The following is a 22525-nucleotide window of genomic DNA, read 5'->3' on the forward strand; positions in this document are numbered from 1 at the left end:
AGCGAGGCTTGATATCCTCAGAAAGTCCAGTGGCACACATCTAACTGTGGTGTCTGCTGACAACAGCTCTGCCCACAGCACAAGCAACAGAACCCAAAATATGTAGGCTGGAAGGTAAACTGAATTTTGCTGTGTTCTGGCCATAGTGCACTGTCTGGGCAAAGGAATTTCATGGAAAACAGATAAGACCTTTTTTGCAGTGTCCTAAAGGACAAGACTATAGTGACCCAGAAGATAAAAGGCATTAAACGAGCAAAGAGCTTGGCTAGCTGATTAAATATCAATTAAAATAATAAAATTAAATTATTATCAAATTTGCCCAGATTATCTATGTTATGCTCTGTCCATTGGGGCAGTAAGGAAACATGTTTAAGTTACATTCACTCATGAAAGCCTGAACTCTAAGACTATCAGGAGCAGGATGCTGCATTAGGAATGTCAGATCACCTGGCGTGGGGTTGTGGCATCTCACAACAGGGTGACTCACTGGAAGGTCGAGCAAGTCTTACACAAGGCCACCATGACGGACTCAGTCAGGGCTTTCATAGATGGCAGTAGTAGTTTAAAGTCAAGGCCTGAGCTGCAGAATCCAAGTCAGCACGTGAGCAGCTGCAAAGCCAATGCATCTGCAGCCCTATGGACCACCATTACAAAAGACGCAGTATCCTTTTGTGTTGGCTCCTATTCCATCTCTGATGAGCATACCATTGGGCGAGCCCTTTCCAAAGCCAGCTCAGGATTGGAAACAGCATCTGAGTTGGATCTGGCACCACTGGAGCTGTGAGCAGCATCAAAGAAGGAAGATCGAGTGAGCCTGCAGCGCTGGAGTGGAGGTGCAGCCCGGTACCTAAGGTAAAATTGGATAGCTGTGCCCGTGGTCACTCAGTGCCAGAGAGGGTCCACTGGTGGACTCCAACATGGAGGCCATGACTTGGCCAGAAAGTACACCAGAGGAATCCGGAACCACAGTCGCAGCATGGCCTCATAGGCTCTGGAATTGGTATTGGATCTGAATCGGAGTACAGAGTTGAGATCTTCAAACACTGACTACATTTCCTCTTCCCAGTGTGTGAATCTGAATGTAAAAAGGCTTCATTTTATAGTCTTCTTGTGCTTTTCCCTTCACCTTGTCCCTCAACTTCAATCTGGACTTTCCTGAAGATGGTGAATAGGGCTGGGAGCGACCTTGCAACTTTGAGTGAGATTGAAACCATTGCCTTTGCTCACTAACCAAGAGTTTGGCCTCCTCTCCCAAATGGCCTATAGGTGCATTAAGGATCTTCTGTTGCAGGATTTAGTGTGAAACTTGGTGCTGAAGCACCAAAGACAAAATAATATGTGGGTCCATGACTGACATTTGCCTGCGGCACACTGGGGATTGTTTGAAACCTGCCTTTTTCAGGGGCAAAGTCACTGCACACTGCCAGAAGTACACAAGTTTTAGTGAAAAAACGAAAATGGTAGGAGTGGAGTTTCGTATATGCTTCAATGGGCTTGGATAAAGAGGAACGTACGTCTGCGTGGGGTGCTAATGCCTGTGAGCCGCTTTTGTCATCATGTGTGGAGGTGGGACAGAGTCGCAATGGGGGTCCATGGTGCCACCTGCTGGAGCACAGGCGCTATCGCAGGAGTTGGTGGATCCAGTTTGGCGCCTGGGAGATTCAAAGTGAGGAATCGGAGGTCTAGCGCCTACATTAATGAACAAAAAACACAAAGTAGGGGTACCTGAATTTTGAAAAAGGCAATGCACAGTGGCTTCTGCGAATAATATTGTGCAGCACTGGGGATAGCTGAAAGACCTTGGACTTGCTTGCATGGGGGCACAAGGTGGGGAGGAAAAAGTGATGGCTGTACTAAAAACCATACCCAATGCTCAGAGCTGTGTGTCGTACATAATGGGTTTGAGGCACAGGGTTGCCGTGTGAGAGCCTTGTCCTGTACCCACAGACCACTGTGCATGGTTGAATGATAGTCACACTGGATTCAGCACACAGAATGATGACAACTTATTTGCTTTACATTTTGATGAGGCCCTAGAGATTTTACAGATCTCTTCTTCTTTATCTGTTAACTCAAGGGGTGTAAAGAATCACTGAAAACACATGCTCAGGTAAAGGAAGAGTAGTGCACATTTGGGACCTAACAAAGGTAAAAAAAAACACAGTTTGTTTGAAAAAAACTTGATTGCCATTCAGCAGACTTGGGAAAGTTTCACAGTCCTAACAAAAAGTCTGATTTGGGTTTAAAAAGGCTACGGAACGCTAAAGGAATTTTACAAAAGTAATGAAAATGATGTTTGAAAAGAACAATATATTTTAGCGCAATTGCAGATTCAAAAAGATGGGGGGGAAACAGTTATACCACTATAAAGTACATTGACAGGTGTAACACTATTTGCGAATCCAAATAGCAGAAAAAACACTTGGATACTTATACAAAATATTCTTAGGTTTAAAAAATGTCAGTGACTGTCCGGGCACATAAGTATAATGAAAAGAATTGTTCCTTGAAATAGAATGTAGGTTTCTTGGTAGTTCAAGTTGTGACTTTTCTGGTGACATCTGCAGAGCATGATGACTTTAAAAACTATATATATGCAGGTTGGACAAAAAAACTGAGGTATGCATATGGGTATTACCGTTTCATTTAGTGATTAGATTTAATTGACTTGTGTAAGACACAAAAATAAATCATATGGTTCAATATTTTGATATCAAGCAGAACATACGGTTTAATTTACCTGATTAAAAAACATTTAAGATGTCGTTTTTAGATTAATTGTAGTGCATCTTTTATTTAATTAAGTCTAGTGTGTCAATATATATTTTTTGTTCATTGTATACATGTTTATTTATATACTATCCCAGCCGCGGTGTTGTTCATCCAGGTGTCTTTTCTTTTTTTTAAATTCTTTACCGCCTCTAAAGTTATGGGTCTGAAAATGCTTTAGTATAGCATAGAATTGAAGCTCTGAGGAAGCGACAGAAAATAATGTATAGAAGTCACCTAACACGTGTTGCTGTTAGCTGTTCTTTGTCTCAGAACTTCAAAGGCTTTCACAGTTCGTTGATTTTGAACTTCAAATGATCCCTAATAAAGGTATTTTGTTTATAAAAAAAAATATATTCTACATTACGCTTTTTAGATGGTTGATGAATAACAATAAGGACTCTTTACAATAGCAAAAAATCAATGATACCTACACAAAAACGTCTTTGACCTTACATGTAATCTAATTGATATAAATTTGAGCAGTGTTAGAGGAAGGGACACTGTATTTTCACGATCTGGCGCAGGTTACTAATGACCTGATTTCCCTCACCAAGACTATGTAAAGAAGGAGCCCGGGTTTAATAAGATTTAATAAGATTGCAGTTACATCAAACCTACGAATCAGCGTAATTTCTTCAGGGCAAGCTTGTACAGAGCTACTTTTCATTACCAAGCAATTAGGTACAGTAGATATTCAGGTCATAACATTACTGATCTTCATAATAAAAGCTGTTTTGTCTAAGTGGGAAAATATGACGTTTACAAGCAACTACACAGGACCCTGAGGTCAGGGCTCTAGTGTTTCGTTAGGCTGTTCCCCGGGTACCACTCCCTTCTCCTCCTAGCAGTAGCAGTTATTCCCTATAGGCAACATTCAGGGTACCCAAACTAGTAGTCGCAGTCCCTGGAGTCCATTATGACTATTTTAGAGGCAAAAGTGTCCCAATGCAGCATGTTCCCCCGGGGCCGACTGGGCTGAAATCCGTCTTACGCGTGCCTCGCAAGATCTAAATTGCAGAGCGTGTCCCTTACATGGAAGTAGGAGTTCACTGCACATGACCGAAGCAGATCGCACTCAACAGTCTCCAGTCCTCACACAAGGTCATCCCTTTGCAGCGACCCGAGGTTCTTGGCAGCTCCTCCTGGCAGGGTAAGTCTCTGGTTCATCCTGCGATGGGGGTGGGGTCTAATATCTTGGTGTGAATCCTTTGTCCCAGACAATGTGCACAGGGTCGCACAGCAGCTTCACTCCTACATCGATGAATCCAACCAGGTCACATAGCTTGCTGGTCCTAGTGACTCCTCTGACATACGGGGGTCACCGTATTCTCACAGTACACAGTCAGCTCAGCCATGCACCGGGCTCAATTCATTGCCGCCTTCCTCTGGTGTACAAGGGTTCGCCGACTACTTTGCCTGTGTGCAGGACAATGCGATCGGTACAACAGCCATCTCCTGACACTTTGCAAAGGGAGTCCACTTGACAGGGCTTCACAAAGGACCTTGCTTCCTTCAAAGTTTTCATTTTGCTTTCCCTCACAGGGCTTATTAGTCTTGGTAAGCAGGCAGGCGCAGGTACTCTAAGCTCCACAGCAGGTGGTCATGGGCTCCCTGGGTGATGCCCCCTCACCAAGCAGGGAGATTAGTAGGACTTGGACCGCAGTCCTGGTCACAAACAAAAGTCTTATAGAGCTTCCCTTCCTCACAAAGCCAGTCTGGCAGCTTGGCAGATGACAATTGTGAGGTCTCAAGCTCCCCTTCTTATACCCTATTTCCAGACACCAAATGTGGTTTAGAATCTGATTCATTGAAGTTTTAAAGCACCCACTCTTCTGCCCTCTTTAAGGCTGTCATAGCAGGAGCTACTCCAAAGTTGATAGCCCCACAACACAGTCAATGGGAGTAACTAAATTTCACACCTGGATGTGAGCCCTAGTGACATGTGCATCAAAAGATTAGCCCAGTGCCCCAGACCTACTCTTTATGATTCTCGTATCATCCCCATCTCCTTCCTGAGATGTGACCAGGCCCCTTTCAGCACCCTTTGAAGTGTACAGGGGCGGTTGGAAGCCTGGCTGTACCCTCTCCAGTGTGCCCCATACAGCTTACAGGAATGCAACAATATACAAATTTGTTTGGGGTGGGGGAATTCCTCTACTTCCTCATGTTTCACTATGCAGGCCTGCGTCTCCTACAATGGAACACAGAGATTGCCATGTATTATACCATACGCAAGCACCTATACAACCAGTGTATTTATACAACATACACACACTGCACAGCACTATCCTTCCTGTACTCTACCACTCATAGGCACACATACAATCAGCACATGCATTTAATATGCACGCACTGCACAACCCTATAACTTTCATGTGCAGTACCACTCACAGGCACACATACATAAATCACATGCATTCAATATTCACTTACTTCACAGCACTACATCCTGTATTGTACCCTTCACAGGCACACATACACCCAGGGCAGATACACCACTCATGTGCTATACACCACTAAACATCAAACTGAAGTAGGCCACGGATGAGTTAAGCACACAGCAACATAACTTTGAAAACGAGTGAGCATGTAGGTCTAACCTCAGTGACACAGGTTAAAAAGGACCTGTTCACTCCTTCTGATCATTACACGGTATACTGCCACAAACACGTTCATGCTACTTAACTCCTGGTGAAGGCAGTAGCCTTCCACCTCTATGAGGGTATCGCTTTGGTCGCCCTTCCAGGTCCAACAAGCCCGTAATACGTGAGACAGGCCTATGTCACTGTGCACACGCATGATAAGTGTTTGCCTAAGACAACAAAAATCAGCATTAGGCATTCAGACATCAGTACAGTTGGGTAGGGGTGTATATCCACTACCAAGCGGAGGACTTTTCGTCCCAGCAGAAAGCATTCGGTAACTGCAGCAAGCTTGCCAGATTTAGGAATTCTGTACTCATGCTTAAAGCATGGTTTGGATGAATCAAACCTGGTTGGCTATGACTTTTTCCAAACAAGAACATTAGTAGTAAAGCTGTTATCTGGTTACCTTGTAACTTCAAAAACAGAATTAACAGAAATGTGCATTCATCTCCAATTTTCAAGATCACATCGAAAATCTGAAAAAGGTTGTATAGGCAGTGCAACGTAAAATCTTTATATACATATTAAAATAAGTCTTCATTGCTATCAAAAATAAATGAGCTACAGTTCAATAAGAGCAAAACATCTTTATACATGTAATTTAAAGAAAATGTTTCAGATTTTAAAATATTTATAGCAATTTACATTTGTGAAATTACAATTCAATGACACCAGAAAAACAGAGTTTATTCTTCAAAGTGGTGTCTGAACAGAATCCGATGAAGTCTATTCCAGCAATGTTTTCTGAATCTTTGCATTTGAAAAAAATGATAAAAGGTGCAGGGAAATAGAAAATACTAATAAACCAATGTAAACAGTGTAACTGTGCAATTGCCTGGAAGTAAAATCGTGAAGTCCTCTGTACAATATTTGGTAAACAACATATTTACAGTAGCTCAAAAAAGGTTTCACTGTCTGCTGGCTTTTCCATTTTCTGTAGCTTCCATCCTGAAACACAAAGCAGGCAAATATTTGCAATATATATATACACATATATTTGTTTTGGTATACATAAATACACAGGTAAAGACAACTTTTTAAGACAAATTATGTTTCCTACAGAAATGTTCATTTTAAGTAAAATGTGTTATTACGTCTGTACTATGTCACGCAACCTGGAACTTGAGGGAGTTCCAAGTGCATCTTTAATTTCACAAAGTTGGGTGACGGTTCCATGAACATCATCCTCTATGTTAGCCTGGAGGGCAAAGGCTGAAACCTTGTTGGCTGCAAAGTGTAGGCCCAAAACTGAAGATACGCTTTCAAACAAAACCGGTAACGCATCTTTTATTACAAGAAGTGCGTACACTTAGGCTTGGTTTTCTCCCGATTACAAAACTGATAGCTTTAAACTAGCTATTTTACTCTGGTAGATAGAAAGACACTGTTAATAAAATTGTCCTTTTATGCTTGCATCCAGGATGACATAATTAGCTGCTAGTAAATAACATTTTAGCTAGGACATGCACAATATGTATAGTTTTCTTTCTTATTTAACTGTATAGTTTATTGAGCGTTATGACATAAATTGTACTAAGGTGCTATAATAGCAAATAAACAAAGGAACAGAGTGTGCCCCATAACGGCTCATAATTTGCCTTTGCTTGCCACATTATTTAACCACCCCGCTGCTTTATTTGGTCTAGCATTACCACTTAATTCCAGTGGTTCTGGTTTTAGAGTAAATTGGAATGCACAGTGCAACAGTCTCAAAATGCTGCGGAGCACAATTGCCTTGTAGTGAACCGAGCAAAGGACGAGTATATGATGAAGACAAGACAGATTACAAGTAGCACACAAAAAGCGAATTTGGTAGAAAACTGGACTCCACAGCAAGAGAAGACCTACTAATAGGGCATGCATTAGGTTTGTGTTGGGTCATAGGAACCCTCGAAAGAATGTCTAGACCAATTTGCCTTTTTGGAATACCTGCTGTTAATATCACCGATGCATACTTATGTTAAAGAACAGCAAGCTTGATCAACAAATGACATGTATTAAAAAATACAAACCCATTTTCCTCTTTCAGATTTTGGTATAACTCAGCTTTGTTGTTGATAGAGTTCAGACGCCCAGCAAATTCTTGGTGCTTCTTCGAGTTGGCAGTGTTAATTCTATTGCTCCACAGGGACAGCAAAGACATAGGCCCTATAAAAAACATACATTGGAATGCAAATAATATAAGCGTTATACAAAAATGGATTATGCTAATTATTAATTTGGTAAACATATACTCAAAGAATTGTGATTTTCACTGACATCTATTTAAAAGTAAATGTTTTTAAAACTAGTGTACATTTACTGTATAACCATTCTAAAAATTCAACCTATGTAAACAGTATCTGTTAAAAACATAAATATTAAGGTGACATACTAGCACCCCACAAAATACATGTAGTAGGAATTAAAGACAATATCAAATAGCCCAAAAAATGTACGTTTTTATTGGTTTTGGAAACAACTTCTTAAGATCAATAAAAGAAATGCAATTTATACAATACAAAATAACATAGCAATATTATATTTTATCTAAATATTATATTTACATGACTAAGAACTTTTTGAGCAATTTAGGAACTCTATAGCAATTTAGGACCGTTTGTGGTGCAAGCACAAACATCACGACTTGTTCAGCTGTGTTTACATTATCCGTGAAGAATATTAACTGAAGAAATCTTCTGCGGTAACCTTACACCTAAGGATGAATAGAGCACATTCCAGATGTTGCCCAAAACAGTGTCCATCAGTCCGCCCCCTCCATTTGCCATTATGAAATCTCATTGGAAGGCCGACGCTTCTTAAACGTAACAAATTTTATCAGTGTATGATCAATTACCAATGACAGACGAGGCTGGCTATGTTTTCAACTCAGCAGAGACGCTTACAAAATTAAATTTGACGATTACCCTACTTTGCTCTGAAGCTACTCTCAGAGACAGTCAATTCAATTCATTGCTTCATCTGACTTGTACTTGACCAAGAGAATAAATCAGTAAGTTAAAAATTAAGATTCGGAAGTTCATAGTTGAGATCTTTTGTACGGTTAAAGCACAGGAAAAAAGATCTAAATGCAACACCCGTCTAAAAATATCTCACCAAGGATTTGATGTGGCAAGAAGAATTTGATAATCTCATCTCATTTCTTTCACAAAAGCTTCATATTAGGCTATAGCTGTCATTATTTTCAATCGAAGAACCTCACTGGAGAAACTGTTATTCATTATAGTAGGAGATTTTTAAAACTTTCCTTCAATGTTATGTAAGAAGAAACATTTTTTTAGTTTTATATACCTTAAAAACTATGCAGTTGCGACCATGTCACAAAGCCCAGCTAGTTTTTCGTTTTATATGGAAGATATGTCACCCATTCTGGGTGACTACAGTGCAAAGGTACACATCCATTTTTTTGAGCGACACCATGCCAACCTCTTAAAGGCCTTCTATATTTTGGAATAAACAATATTTTATATTTCAATACATTAAAAAAACTATTTAAGATTAAATGCAGGGCCAAGAGGCCAAAACATAATCCTATAGGAATTATATCTAATACAATAAGATTGTCTGCATATAGAAGCATTTCAGTGCTTGGTAAGGATAGGTTCTTACACCATTAAACATTGCTGGGAAGTCACGCATTGTTACACGACAAGCCTCTTGTGTCCTTGCGGGGATTCAGGGAAAGAAGGGAATAGCAACCTGTACTTTTTAGAAGCTCCCTTAGTGCAAGCTATAACAACCTGTACTTTTTAGACGCTCCCTTAGTGCAAGTGGTGGAGGGAGTGTCCACTGAGTTTCTCCCTTAAATAGCTCTCCTCAGCAGCAAACCGGTGCTTGGCTTTCAGATTCGTAGAGTCCTCAGTCCACGCCCCTCCTCGCTGTGTTCCTGTTGTCCTAGGGAGCCTGCTTTGCTGTTCTCCTGCAACCTTTCCTTTGTCCATGCCCCTCTCAGAACCTGATATGTGTATCTAATCCCTGATTCTCCCCGTCTCCAATTGGATGCAGTTGTGTGTGTTGTACTGAGCAACGCGACCGCGGTGAACTTGCAACATTGTTGCATTCCTCATTCCTTTACGCTCGGTTAGAGCGGTTGCATTCCCAGAGCCTTAGGCGTCAGCAGAGTCAGTCGGATACATTGTTTCCTGTATTCGAGCTCACCGCGCCTTGTAATCTGCTGAAGGAGATTGTATTTATTTTTACACGCGCTTGGTGCGCGTTTAGGAAATTCCTTTGAGGATCCTCAAGTAATTTCTTGGCACTTGTTTGGTGCTTGTACATAGGCCTGTTGGTCACATTTTGTTTCTTTCGATATTGACTCACAGGGTTTCTGAAACCTAAAGAAATCCTCCTCTTCTTTTCATTTATACTCTTTTGTAGAGTCTTATTTGAGCCTCCAAGTCTGAATTTACCCCGTGTAGTATTCCTCCTTTTTAGTTTCCAACAGTGGCCCCGATCTCCTGTTCATTGCCTGGCGGATTTTCCTCCCCTGCCTTGCTGCTTCCTCCAAGTCCCAGCTGAGTCGCTGTTTGCAGCTTAACGAGATGTCCAGCGGGTAAGAAGGAAACGGGGTAGAGTTTAGTTCACCTTAACTTAGACAGTTTGATAGTTTTACAACCCTATGAGAGAGCAGAGAGTAATTACTCTTATTGTCTTTATTGTCTTTGCTGCAGGTTGTTTCTGCTGTGCTTATTAGGAAACGCCCGCTGGGGGATTCAAGTGAGCTCTTCCAAACCTTGTCCCCACATCTCTCAGGGTCAGTCTGCTGCTAGAGTGTAAACAGGTTCACGCTTCCGTGGACTGGCCTCAAGAGTGTGGGGGGTATTCTCGTCGTTGCTGTGGATTGGGACTACGACTTCACGCAGGTGGGTCTACTAGGCGACACGCATGTACACAGCTTTTCCTAAAACAGATACCCATGTTACGGTTTCAAAGTTTTTAAATGCATCCTTATTGTTGATAGAGCTGAGAGACAGCAAATTATTGATGTTAGAAATGTTAAATCAATTAGAGTTACAATATGCACCCCAGTGTAAGCAATTTCTTGTTATTTATTTGCTTAGTTCTCTTTTTGCTTCCATAAGGATTTGGCACCAAGAACATGTATGCAGTTCTATCAGCAACTTTAATACACCCTGGGGGATTTTGGGGGGTGTGTGTGTGTGTGTGTGTGGGGTGGGGGGGTGGGGCGGGGGGAATTCTGCAAAAAATACAGTGATTCTGCAAGACATTTATTATGTCAGAGCCTACCACCGTGGCTGTTTTCATGATCCTCTAGAGCAGAGGTCTTCAAACTTTTGTAGGTTGAGCCCCCCCCTGCTGAATTTTTTGAAATGTCGGCCCCCCCAGCACCTGTCAGAAATTTGTGGAATCTGGTACACTACATACTTGACCGCCACCCGCATATCCCGGGCCATATCCGGCAAATAATGTTCAACACAATAAGAGTTTAGTTAACTGTAGGTTTGTGAGTGGGTGTGGTTAAATGACGGAGGCTTATTGCAAAGCTCAAAACAAAATTTTCCAAGATAAAATGTGTGCAGATTTTTTTTACTAGGATGCTTTGTTTTACACATGACAGATTGATAATAACACCACCAACATTAATGTGATGGGTGTGACTGTTTTTCGCCACAGAGATGGTCAATCTGTGGATGGATTTTTGCTACTGCCATCCTCAGGTTGTGCTCCACATCCAGTCTTGAACGGTACTTAGTCTTTAGTACCGCTAGTGCTAAGAACCCAATCTCACATAAATAGGACGAGCTGAAAGGCAAGAGAGTTTTGATAGCAGTTTCTCTCAAAGCTGAATATTCTGCAGACATTTTCAGCCAAAACTCTCCCAGTGAGACTTTGCTGAAATGCATCTGCAGAGTGCGGTCACTTTGGAGATCAATCAGTTCTTCCTGCATAAGGATTGGGAGATGGCTTGCCACCTCTGCCAGAAATGGTTGAAAGACCCAGTCATTGAAGTGATCATTGTCCTCAGGAAAATACTTTTGCAAACTGTCCCTGAGAGAAGTCAGATGATTTTTTATTACCTCAGCAACACTTGGAAGTTCATATTCAGTCTCCGAAAGAGCATCTACTAAACACGGAAACTGCTCAAACAGGGCATCTTCAACTAGTCTTCTCCATAATTCAAGCTTCTTCTTGAATGCAGTTATTCTTTTATTCATGGTAAAAGAAGTCATGTCAGCTCCTTGCAGAGACAGATTCAGGGAATTTAATTTCTCAAAAATGTCAGCAAGGTATGCTAGAAGTACAAGCCAGCGGGGATTGCATAGTTGTTCTGCTTTGCAGGGGTCCATACACAGAAGAAACTGCCGTACTTCATTCCTTAATTGAAAGATGCGAGACAGCACTTTCCCCCGGGATAACCACCGCACTTCTGTATGAAACAGCAAGCCATCATGCTCAGCTCCCATTTCTGCACATAAAATTGCAAATAGACGAGCTCTTGTGGGATGGGTCTTTATAAAATTTACAATTTTTATAGCAGAATTCAGCACATCCTCTAGTTCGCTGTCCATGTTTCGAACAGCAAGGGCTTCCCGGTGTATCATACAGTGGGTCAACAAAATATGTGGAGCCACTTTCAATACGTTAGCTTTTAGGCCAGCCCTAGCACCACACATTGAAGGAGCACCATCTGTGCAGATTCCAACACAGTTTTCCCATTTTAAGCCATGGATATTCAGGAAGTCATTGATCATGGCAAACAAATCGGATCCTGTTGCCCGCCCCTTGATTGGCTTGCAAAATAAAAAATCTTCTAATACTAGTGTTTCATAACAGTAACGAACATAAGCAATTAAATGGGCATCCTTTGACACATCAGTTGCTTCATCCAGCTGTAAAGCAAACAAACTGGATTTCAACCTGGCTATGAGCTGTCCCTGGATATCTTCTGACATGTCAGCGATGCGGCGGCAAACTGTTGTGTCTGAGATGGGTATACTTTTGAACATCTCTGCTGCTTTTTCACCAAGCAATGTCCTAGCTACGTCGAGTAATGCAGGAAGAATCACCTTTTCTCCATCTACAAAGGGCCTTTTGTTTTTGGCAATGTGGTATGCTACTTGTTATGATGCTTTTAATGCAGTCGCAGGAGTATTTGCCACATGTTTCACTGCTTCTTTCTGCTGAGTTACCTCTGTCAACTTCCTGGCAAAAAAAAACTCAGCTTTTTCCTGCTAGAGACCCATGTTTCGTTTCAAAGTGACGCCTTAGTTTGGTTGGCTTCAAGCTGTCGTTAGCTAAGATCACGCCACAAACCACACACTGTGGTCTACTTTCTCCACTAACAACAATGCAGGTGAAACCAATGTCCAAATAGGAGGAATCATATTTCCTTGTTTTTGCAGCTTTTCTCTCTCCGTCGCTTTCTGTTTCAGCCTTTCGCTCGAGCACTCTACCATCTTTTGGGAGCAGAAAACGATCCATATCAAATGCTTGCTTAACCTAAGATACAAAATTTGAAGCTGCATGTTAATGAATAGTACATGGCTGCAATTTTACAGCTGCGTGAGGTACAGGAGGTTTTTAACCTTGTAGTTTCCAAAAATAAAGTCTTTAAAAAAAATCTTCTTAGGTTTTAAAATAAAATAAATTTGGATAAAAGAATCATTCTGTGGTAAGTGGATAACAAGTAATTTCAACCCATTAAGGCTTTAAGTAGGTGCTCCCAAAAATACTGCAGTATGTATATGCTGTATACCACCGATGAGGCTCTGCAAGTTATTTGTTCAAAGGTTAGTGAGGGCAAACCTTAGCACTGTCCCTTCACCCATCACTCAAAAACAATGTGTACCTTCTTATTCACTTCCTCAGATGTTTCTCGTGCTTGAATAGGAGTCCTCGGCCTAGCGATCAAGTAGCTTTTTCCCTTGCAACGAAGAGAAAATGTTTAAGGAATATTACTTGCATGTTCTCAGTATGATTTGCATAAGACACTCCTGAGATCAGAATCATAGTGATGGGCAAGGGACTGAATGGCATGCCTAGAAGTTACTTGCTGCCTTATCTTAAGGGCAAATAACATACACCATGATCTGCAAGTTATTAGTTGAAGTCCTGATGGCTGGTAAGATGGCCATGATCAGCAAGTTAAAAATTTGATTTCTGGCAGGACCACATTAGCTTTCCATTCTTTCAAGTTCAATGTGCACTCTGCAGAGAAGCGCAGGATTGGATGAGCAGTGGACCCAGTGACAGGCACTGAGAGAAACTTGCACTGCCTTTGAATCTCAACTTCAGAGGTCTTACTTGTTTTTTTGACTGTGTAAGTATGGACGCATAATTTTCATGGAGCCCTGGCCTTTGCTCATAGACCTTTGCAATATTACAGACGGACGGCCAGGGCAGGGCAAAAAAGCACTGGGAAAAATCACTTATTCTACTGCATCAAAAAGGGTTCACACAACATGTGCAGCTGAATGGCATCTGGAACAGAACAAGGAGGGCTCCTGGGATACTCCGTACCGCCACTCTGTACCATTTTTGAAATTTGTATTAAAAATATAAAGCTTTCCTATGCCAAAGCTATGACTCCATTGGTTAAGACACCACCTTGATATACTGGGAAAAATTAGTGCCAATTTCTTTATAAATAATATCTTTTCACAGTTTTACATTGTGCAAACTCAGTTCCCGGGCACTGGAACACTTTAAATGAGCACCAGTTACATTAGACAGGGTCAGATTTATTACATTATGCACGGATAAATTACATTATTTTGTCTTAGATCACAGGATGTAGCGCCAAGGCCAGGATTCAAACCAGACTCCCCAATTACAAAGTCAGCAGCTCTGAGTATAAAACCACATTCTCTCCACTTCGATTTTACAGACACCCAGGGTGAGCGGGTGAATGGTGTGAGTGCATGGGAAACAGTGTGAGGGCATTGTGATCGCTGTGAGTGCAGGGTGAGCGTAAAAGTAAAAGTGAAGGGCAAAAATGAGGAGTTTGTTGTCTGAATTTAAGGTGCATTCCCAGACACTTGAAGTATGTCAGCATGTTATTGCCGGCGGCGTAGGCTTTCACATATAAGGTAACCAATTGCTATTATGGCATTAACCAGGGATCGAGGATGGAGTAAATAATGTGCTGATCCTGCAACAAACTTCCAGTTTTATGATTAGGGTTGCCAGCTCCTTATTTTGATGTCCCAGGCGGTACAAAAATAAGAAGTCTCCTAAAGCTGTATTTTCAGCACTTTTCTGTGCATACTTCTAACAGCAAATATAAATAGAAAGCACTTTAAATTGTGTTCTAGGGCTGCCTGAAAGATCCATCACTGAAAGGGAACAAAGTCACATTACAAATGAATACATACTTCTTTATTTATAACCCGTATTTAGTGCCAAGACAAGCAATTTGCAAGGTGCTTATACAACACATGGCTGGCATTTTTCTTTTGGCAACTTGAAGTACTTCTAGTTCTGTGGGTGTGGCTGCCTGCCTGTATAATTCTAAAAGAAACTATGTATTTTCCAGCTTGGCTGCTGTGCTCTTCTAAATGCAGCCCAAGTGCAACATTCACACAATTGCCTGGGAGGCCTATGTAATTGTTGAACTCCAGTACGGGAATATTTTAGAGAAAGTTAAACATTCCCAAATATTTATAAACAGGTTTGAAATGGTGTAATTTAGCTTCTCTATGCAGACCCAGGGGCTGCTGCCCTAAAGGTACCTCTGAAGGCATCCCCCTGGGATGGTGCCCCCCCCTTGATTGAAGAACTCTGACTTAAGTGTACCCTAACACCTCATTCCACATTGTAAACGGCACACCATTGCCCCCAAATCTTTTGGGATTTCCATGTTTGGGACTCTTGAAGTCAACGGGTCTCCCGAGAAGTGCAGAGCTGCCAAGGTTTCAAATTGCTATGTGTGACATTTTCATAATGTTAGTGTCTTATGAGTGACAATTCAATGATTATATGAGCAACACTTTCTCGCAAGCAAAATCAAGCAAGGAAGGTGAGGGAAACATAAATATCAGAAATCACACCCAGTTGAGCAACGACAAATTCTTAAGAAGTCACTGAACTAAAGTGTGCGACAGGACTCAATACTTCATGACTAGGTAAAGCACTTGGTACATGTTTCATTGAGGCTTAGATGTGGTCCTAAAATCTTACCAAATAAAAACAAAAAAACACTTCAATTTTTTGTTTTATTCTTGAACAGCCTGCACTTAATGAGTTTCACAGGTATGTGTGCTCTCCCACCATATATTTTTACAAGCTCCTTTGTGAAGCATATGCTGCAAAAAGTACGTTATTTTTCCCATAGACCCATTTGGGTACCAGGCCTAATGAAGAACCACAATCTTGAACAATCAGGGTTGAAACCCAGTGTGAAAAGCAGTGAAACATGTGTAACAGGCGTTTAAACCAGCTGTGAGGCTGTGCAAAAAAAGAGAGAGGAATAAACCAAAGTTTTAATTGAGTCAACCCAAAGACCCTGTGCGGCTGCATGAATGGTGAGTGGACCTGTCTTTTCCCCACCAGCCAAACTCAATGTTAGGACAGAGTGCTCAAAGTAAGAAAAACGAGTGCAAAACATTCCAATGTTGCGACAGATACATTGATAAAAGTGCTTGAAAACATGCTTGCGCTGTTGTCACACTAGAAATGCTAAAAATGCATAATTATGCGGAGAAAGTTATGTGCATACCAATAACCAATGGAACACCTGTGGACCTAGCAGACAAGACTAGCCATTTTACTAGATCTGAACAGAAGTGTCACTCACTTTTCTATGATATCCCACTACTGTTGACAAATGTGGTCAGGACAGCCATGATTACAGAAAAGGAAGAATTAATGGATCACCCTCATGGAGACCAAAGATGCTGACTATACACATTATTACTTGGAAACAGACATTCTAATCCGGCATCTGATCAAAGATTATTAGTGTATTCAAGACCCTCATCCTCTGTAATTTGGATTTTATTGATACACTGAAGTGCTCAGATCCCCCACACCCGTTAAACCTAATTTTTCCTTTTGAAATTAGGATTGTTCGACATTACAAAAAAAAAAAATCCTCCTCTTATTTGGACATTGATTTAGCACTCGTGCTTCCAAAGGATGACTTTACTGTAGCGCAACTGTATACGACTCTAACAAAAGCCATCACACTTGGACATAATTTCTTCAATGACTGACTTAATTCCATTCCAGAACTTTGGTTACAAGAACATACCAACTACCTAGGAGTTGAACTGCTACCCCCAGTTTCTGCATGATTAGAATGGAACCACAATGATACAACGTTTGGCTGAGTAACCAACCTTCCCATAAATAATTTAGAAATAAAGAAGTTGCCACTTGCGAACTCATACTCAGGTGAGTTACTAGGATTCTGATCCTAAATATGCTCTGTATTAAATAAATCTTAATTACCGCTCGCAAAAGCGGATGTCCTTAATACTGGTAGATTAGCCAAAAACATATTCTGTTTAAGAAAAATACACTAAATCACATGAAAAACTGACAAATGCTGTGATATGAAGTAACGTGAATGCATCACACGCAATCACACAATCAAACATGAATTCTGCCGTGCTTTTAGGTGCGCACTGTGATCAAAACCTCCAATACGTCCGAACATCAGCCCAACACTCCCCCCCTTACCTGTGCAGATTTCAGCAGTCCTTTGCGAGGGGACGGGCAAACGTAGATTTCAGCAGTCCTTCACGACGACGGGAAAACGCAGATTTCAGCAGCCCTTCACGACGATGGGAAAATGAAGATTTCAGCAGCCCTTCACGACGATGGGAAAATGAAGATTTCAGCAGCCCTTCACAACGACGGGAAAACGCAGATTCAGCGTGGTGACGAGAAAGCCTTCAGATGAAACCAGGAAGAAAAGGCAGCAGAAATGGCATGCAGGGGCTTTATGGCCGCAAATTTCGCGGCACTTCCTGCAATCTCAGCTGCTGCTCCCCTCATTGGTGGAACGTCACTGGTGACATTCCTGTGTGCTGATTGGAGAAAGCGGGAGCAGCAGGCCAATGAAAAATTTGAAATGGCTGATAACTTGCGACGTTGGAACGAAGAAAAACAAAACAACAAAGGTAAGATTCTCGGTGGAGTGCGCGCCCCCCCTGGGATGGTGGCGCGCCCCCCCCTGGGGGGCACGCCCCACAGATTGAAGAACACTGCTCTAGAGACCCCAGTGGCCTGGTGAGCAAAAAACCAATGGGTTTAACCCAGCTCTGTGACTGGGGATGAAGGTTTCATTTATTCAGCATTCCATCCATCATCTGTTCTTTTTGCATTTGTTAAGCTAAGTGGTAAGGGTAAGCCCAGACGTGGGTCCTGTGCTCACTATGACACTGGATTCAAGCTAGCCTGGCTGAAGGGGTGATACTCTGAAACCAGGCCCAGGATGCTTGTTTCCGGTGCAGGGAGGATTTGGCCTGGCAGTTCAGGCTGGACTGGTCCCATGAGAAGCAGGGGCAAGAATGATTTGCATATGGCTGGGTGCAAACTAGAATGGCGTGGCATGCAAAAGGCCAATGGATTTAACCCAGATCTGTGACTAGGGATGAATGTTTGATTTGTTGAGCATTTCGTCCATCATCTGTTCTTTTGGCATTTGTTGCCCTAAGTGGGAAGGCAGGCCCAGGCGTGGGTCCCATGCTCACTATGCCACCGGATTCAAGCTAGCCTGGCTGATGTTGGATGAAACTTCGAAACCAGTCTCAGGATGCTTGTTACCGTCCAGTGAGGACCTGGCCCGGCAGTTCAGGCTGGACTGTTCGCATGGGGAGCAGGGTCAAGACTGATTAGCATATGGCTGGGGCCACACTGGAATGGCACAGCAAGCAAAAATAATAATGGATTTAACCAAGATCTGTGACTGGGGGTGAATGTTTGATTTGTTCAGCATTCCGTCCCTCATCTGATCATTTTCCACACTGTTTGACAGTAAAACTCTCATGCGAATACACCACAGAGTAATAAACAGTATCTAGGAAGCACAGTGTACAATCTATGCAAAACTTGTCCAAAGAGCAACTATCCAATTAAAATAAACAGGATCTGAATGTGCTAAAGATCAAACTGCATGCAGCCTTCCTACTATGGTGAAAAGTTTACAGATAATCCATCTTCACAAGCACATGTACAGAGGTTAGTACCTGTTACACACAGTATTCTATGTTAAGTAGAATTTGTCATGCTGAGACAATTCTGTCAAATAACTCAAGGCTGTTTATAATACTTAGTATTTAATCAATAGAATCTTTGCCCTATTGGAAACTTTTTCTGCAGTACCAAAAGACTTGAGTGGAACATCCTGTCACGTGCACTCTGAGTTATTCTTCAATACAAGGATTTATAACGTGTTCAAAATACCTCTACACATCTATTATGCATTATGAGCACGTGTTTTGTAAACACTTACACCCATTATCTGGACAAAGACTGTACAAAATTAGGTTGAAAAGTAATATAGTAGTTACCCGCCACTATGTAAACTATAAAACAAACTAACACACTCACTGGGTGATGTCATAGAAAAGGTCATGAGTGATGCCATTTGCGAGGTCATAGGCAGTGCATGGCAGGCCGCAAGTTATAGCTAGCTTTGCTAATTATAACCAGTGAATTTCTGTGGTTGTTTTTTAGTTCAAAACATTAATATTGTCACCGACAAATTCACCTAACTATAATGATACTTTAATCTTTTCTTTCTAATGAATATATTACCTACTGGCGGTCGCCAGTAGATAGTTATAGTTAGGACCTATCATCCATAGGAAAATCGTAACATTCTTTCCCCAATAACTTTGGCGTCGGTTGACGAATCTTCGCAAAATTTTCAAAACTCGTGGGGCGCTCCGGTCAGCTCCTATCTTAAAAGTTTCGGGGTGATTCGGCAAGCCGGGGCCGAGAAAAAAGGGGGGTCCCAAAATGTGTTTTCTCCATGTTAATTCCCATAGGAAACTTTAGACAAAGTTACAGCCCGAACTGCTGAACGGAATTACACCAAATTTGGCGTAAAGGTAGCCCTTGGTTCGAAAAGGTCCCTTTTTGTTAAATGGTGTAAAGCAGTTCATGAGAAATTAGAAAAAGAAAAAGCTTCAATATCTGGGCGGAGCCTAACGACATCTCATCGTTAGATCTGATTGGCTGTCAGCACTTCATCCTGGAATTGCTGGTAGCCATCTTGGGACCAATATACATGATAGTGCCCAATTGAAATGCATTGTAGTGAATCGAAGATTTTGAGGGTTACCAAAAGGAGAACTATAAAGGGCGATAACAGACTTTAGTTACATTAGAATTCATTTGTTGATGGTACCATACTAATTTCAGGAATTGTGGTGTGTTCTAAGGTGATTTTACCATGTGAAAAACCTTCTGCTGGGATATCATGAATCATGTTTGAGAGAAAACTGAAGCTAAAATGAGAGCATATTTTCTGTAAATTCACATTATCTTTCTCAGTCATGTGAGAATGAAGTCTGTCATTCTCAGTTAATCATGTACATCCAACAAGGGCAGAGACTGTCAGTTGATTCCTTTGTGTTCTACTGCAGCTACCCAGAGTTTTCTAAAGAACAACTAGAGCGCTAACAGCCTTACTTATGACAAAAGTATGGCACACCTGAAGCCATCTTGATTGGAATACACTGGTAACACTTAAAACATTTAATTTAAAAAGGAACAAAATGAGGGGGTTCATTTTGTCATAGAAATTATGGTTAGTGCTGTAGAAAGCAAAAATAGGACATGTTTTAAGTGAGATCTCAAATCCTCTTCTATTTCATTAGAAAATTCTGACATGCAGACTCAAACAAACATATTCAATACCAGCAGTAGACTTCCAGTTAACTCCCTGGTGAGCAGTAGCTTTACTACGGTGATCTAATGAACAACTAGAGTGCTAACATTCTGAATTTATGGCAAATGTGTGACACATCTGAATGCCTTCTTGATGGAATCAAAGTAAAAAACTGAAAGCATTTCCTACTGAGGAGACTGCAGTAAATGAGGAAATTAGGAAACTTCATACAAATAAGTCTCCCAAGATGGCCACCAGAGTAAAAAAAGAGCCCAAATGTACCACAAATATCACCCAGATGTAGCCCACATATAGCCCAATGACAGAAGTGTGCAAAACACTTTTTATTTTAGTTTTTCTGCAATTTTATATAGTGCAGACTGGTCAGGTATTGGAGCGTTACATCTTACTTGGATTTTGCACGAAGTACATGAGATTGATCTTGCGAAACATTGAACTTTATGATTCGGTTAACCTGAAGTTGCTCTGAACGGGACTTTGTAACACCCGTTTTTACCTACTGGTTTTAATTAATTCTCACTGTATTGTATTAGGAAAGATGATTTACTGTGTTTATGTACACTTTTATGATCTATGTTTCTAAATCAGATCGAATAAAGTTTAATGAATTCTATGGCAGAACGGAGGCGAGGATTATGCATATCTTTCCTCACTTTATTTACATAGCAGTTCAAAGAAAACATAACACAACAATCATTAAACAAAAGACTACACAACCCATGAACCATTAGGGGGGTTGTCTCCAAGGCAACTATAGTCCAATCATATCACAGTCCATCGTATATAATATCATGACGTCCCTTCCACTTCCTCTTTCTTCACTGCTCGTCAGTTAAGTGCATTCCTTACATTCTTGGCTTAATCTGACGTTGTTGCTGTTTGTATAGCGGTTTCTTGTGCACGTTATTAGCATTATTGCCTTGGTATTGTTTCATATTCCCTGCACAGCAGGCTCTTGCCCAAGAGCGTTCTCCCCCTCGCAGTTTCTCCCGCTGTGCGCTCTGCGCGCGGTGAGATCTTGTCAGGCGCGTCAGGTCCGAGCGAGGCAGCTCCGTCGAGCGCTCCCGCTGGTCTATACGCGCGTTTGGGAATCCGGTCACTCCTTTAGTGACCGCTTGATTCCCGACCAACCCTCGCCTAATTTTGAGACCGCGCTATGCGGTGATTTCCCCACCGGCCACGTTAGTGACAAGCGCCACCTGGTGGTGGTAATTGGTATTGCGCCTCGGTCTATTCTTACAACAGCTTCGGGGAAAGCCCAGCTGTCAGAGCACCGGCGAGGGGGCTGCCTTAAGGATTTTACGGGCATTTGCTCTGTGCTCACATCCTCTGCCATCATGTCTTCTCCAGAAGACCATTTTTACTCCTCCTACCAGGAAGTGGAGGAGGAATGGCCCCCCCAACTTCTCCCTCCAGCAGTGGACCAAGCCCTCTCTCTGGCTATTTCTAGGGCACTGGCTCCTCTTAGGGATCAGGTTGATAAGCTGGCGAAAAGCATCCCTGGGGTGTTCTGTGACCCAGATCTGGTGGTGGGGGGTCCCAGTAGCTCCCAGATGGGGAATAAAATGGCCGTTAAGCATAACGCGGGGCACTTGGAAGGATTTGATAAACTTACAGAGACCTTCCTCAAGAGTGCACGAACGCTAAAACATGCACCCTGCCGGGAGGAGGAGCTGTCCGGAGAAAATTGCGACGCTTTCACCACTATTGTAGACCCCGACAGCAGGTTTACCTTAGAGGGAAAGGGTTTATCGGAGGACGATTTCTCCTCCGATGAGGATAAGGACTTGGGGCATCCCTGGCATCCAGAGTCCCACTCCTCTTAGTCCCGGGTTGGGGAAGGGGTCCACTCGGACATGTTCGAGCCTACCCAAATTTACCATCCTAGGTCGGCGGAGTGGACCCCTGACCCCACAGTGGCAGAGTATGTGGTGGGGAAAATCCATCAACCCCTTGAAAGGGAGGTCAGGAATAGGATGAGGGGAGAATGCCCCAGGCCCTCACTGAAGGGGAAGGTGGCACACACGCCTGAAATTGATGAGAAACTATGTTACTTTTTCTGCAAGTATATGACGGATCCCAAGAAAGGTATTGATAGGGCTTGGACATGGTAGGGCCCTTGTCCCAAATTATTCAATTGGCGGAGCGTTCAAAGAGTCCTTTGTCCACGGATATTGTGGCTGGTTGGGCGCACTACCCTAAACCCTAAAACACTACCCCCTCCACTACCCAAACACCACTCCACTACTCTAAACCCTAAAACACTACCCCCAGCACAACACCC

General features: G+C 42.1%; 1 protein-coding gene across 2 annotated transcripts in view; it reads right to left on the reverse strand.

The window, feature by feature from the left end:
- Positions 1-5989: 5989 nt before the first annotated feature.
- The window catches only part of INTS13 (integrator complex subunit 13), a 327931-nt gene continuing 311395 nt past the window's right edge, over positions 5990-22525 (reverse strand). For both annotated transcript variants that reach the window (XM_085652788.1, XM_085652789.1), the window contains 2 exons: positions 7430-7565; positions 5990-6365 (listed from right to left, as the gene is read on the reverse strand). In XM_085652788.1, coding sequence (XP_085508914.1) covers positions 6326-6365; positions 7430-7565 — 176 coding nt within the window. In that variant the 3' untranslated portion in view covers positions 5990-6325. The remainder of the gene's footprint in view (positions 6366-7429; positions 7566-22525) is intronic.

The sequence above is a fragment of the Triturus cristatus genome, chromosome 4_1 (assembly GCF_964204655.1).
Source record: "Triturus cristatus chromosome 4_1, aTriCri1.1, whole genome shotgun sequence".
In the NCBI taxonomy this organism is placed as follows: domain Eukaryota; kingdom Metazoa; phylum Chordata; class Amphibia; order Caudata; family Salamandridae; genus Triturus; species Triturus cristatus.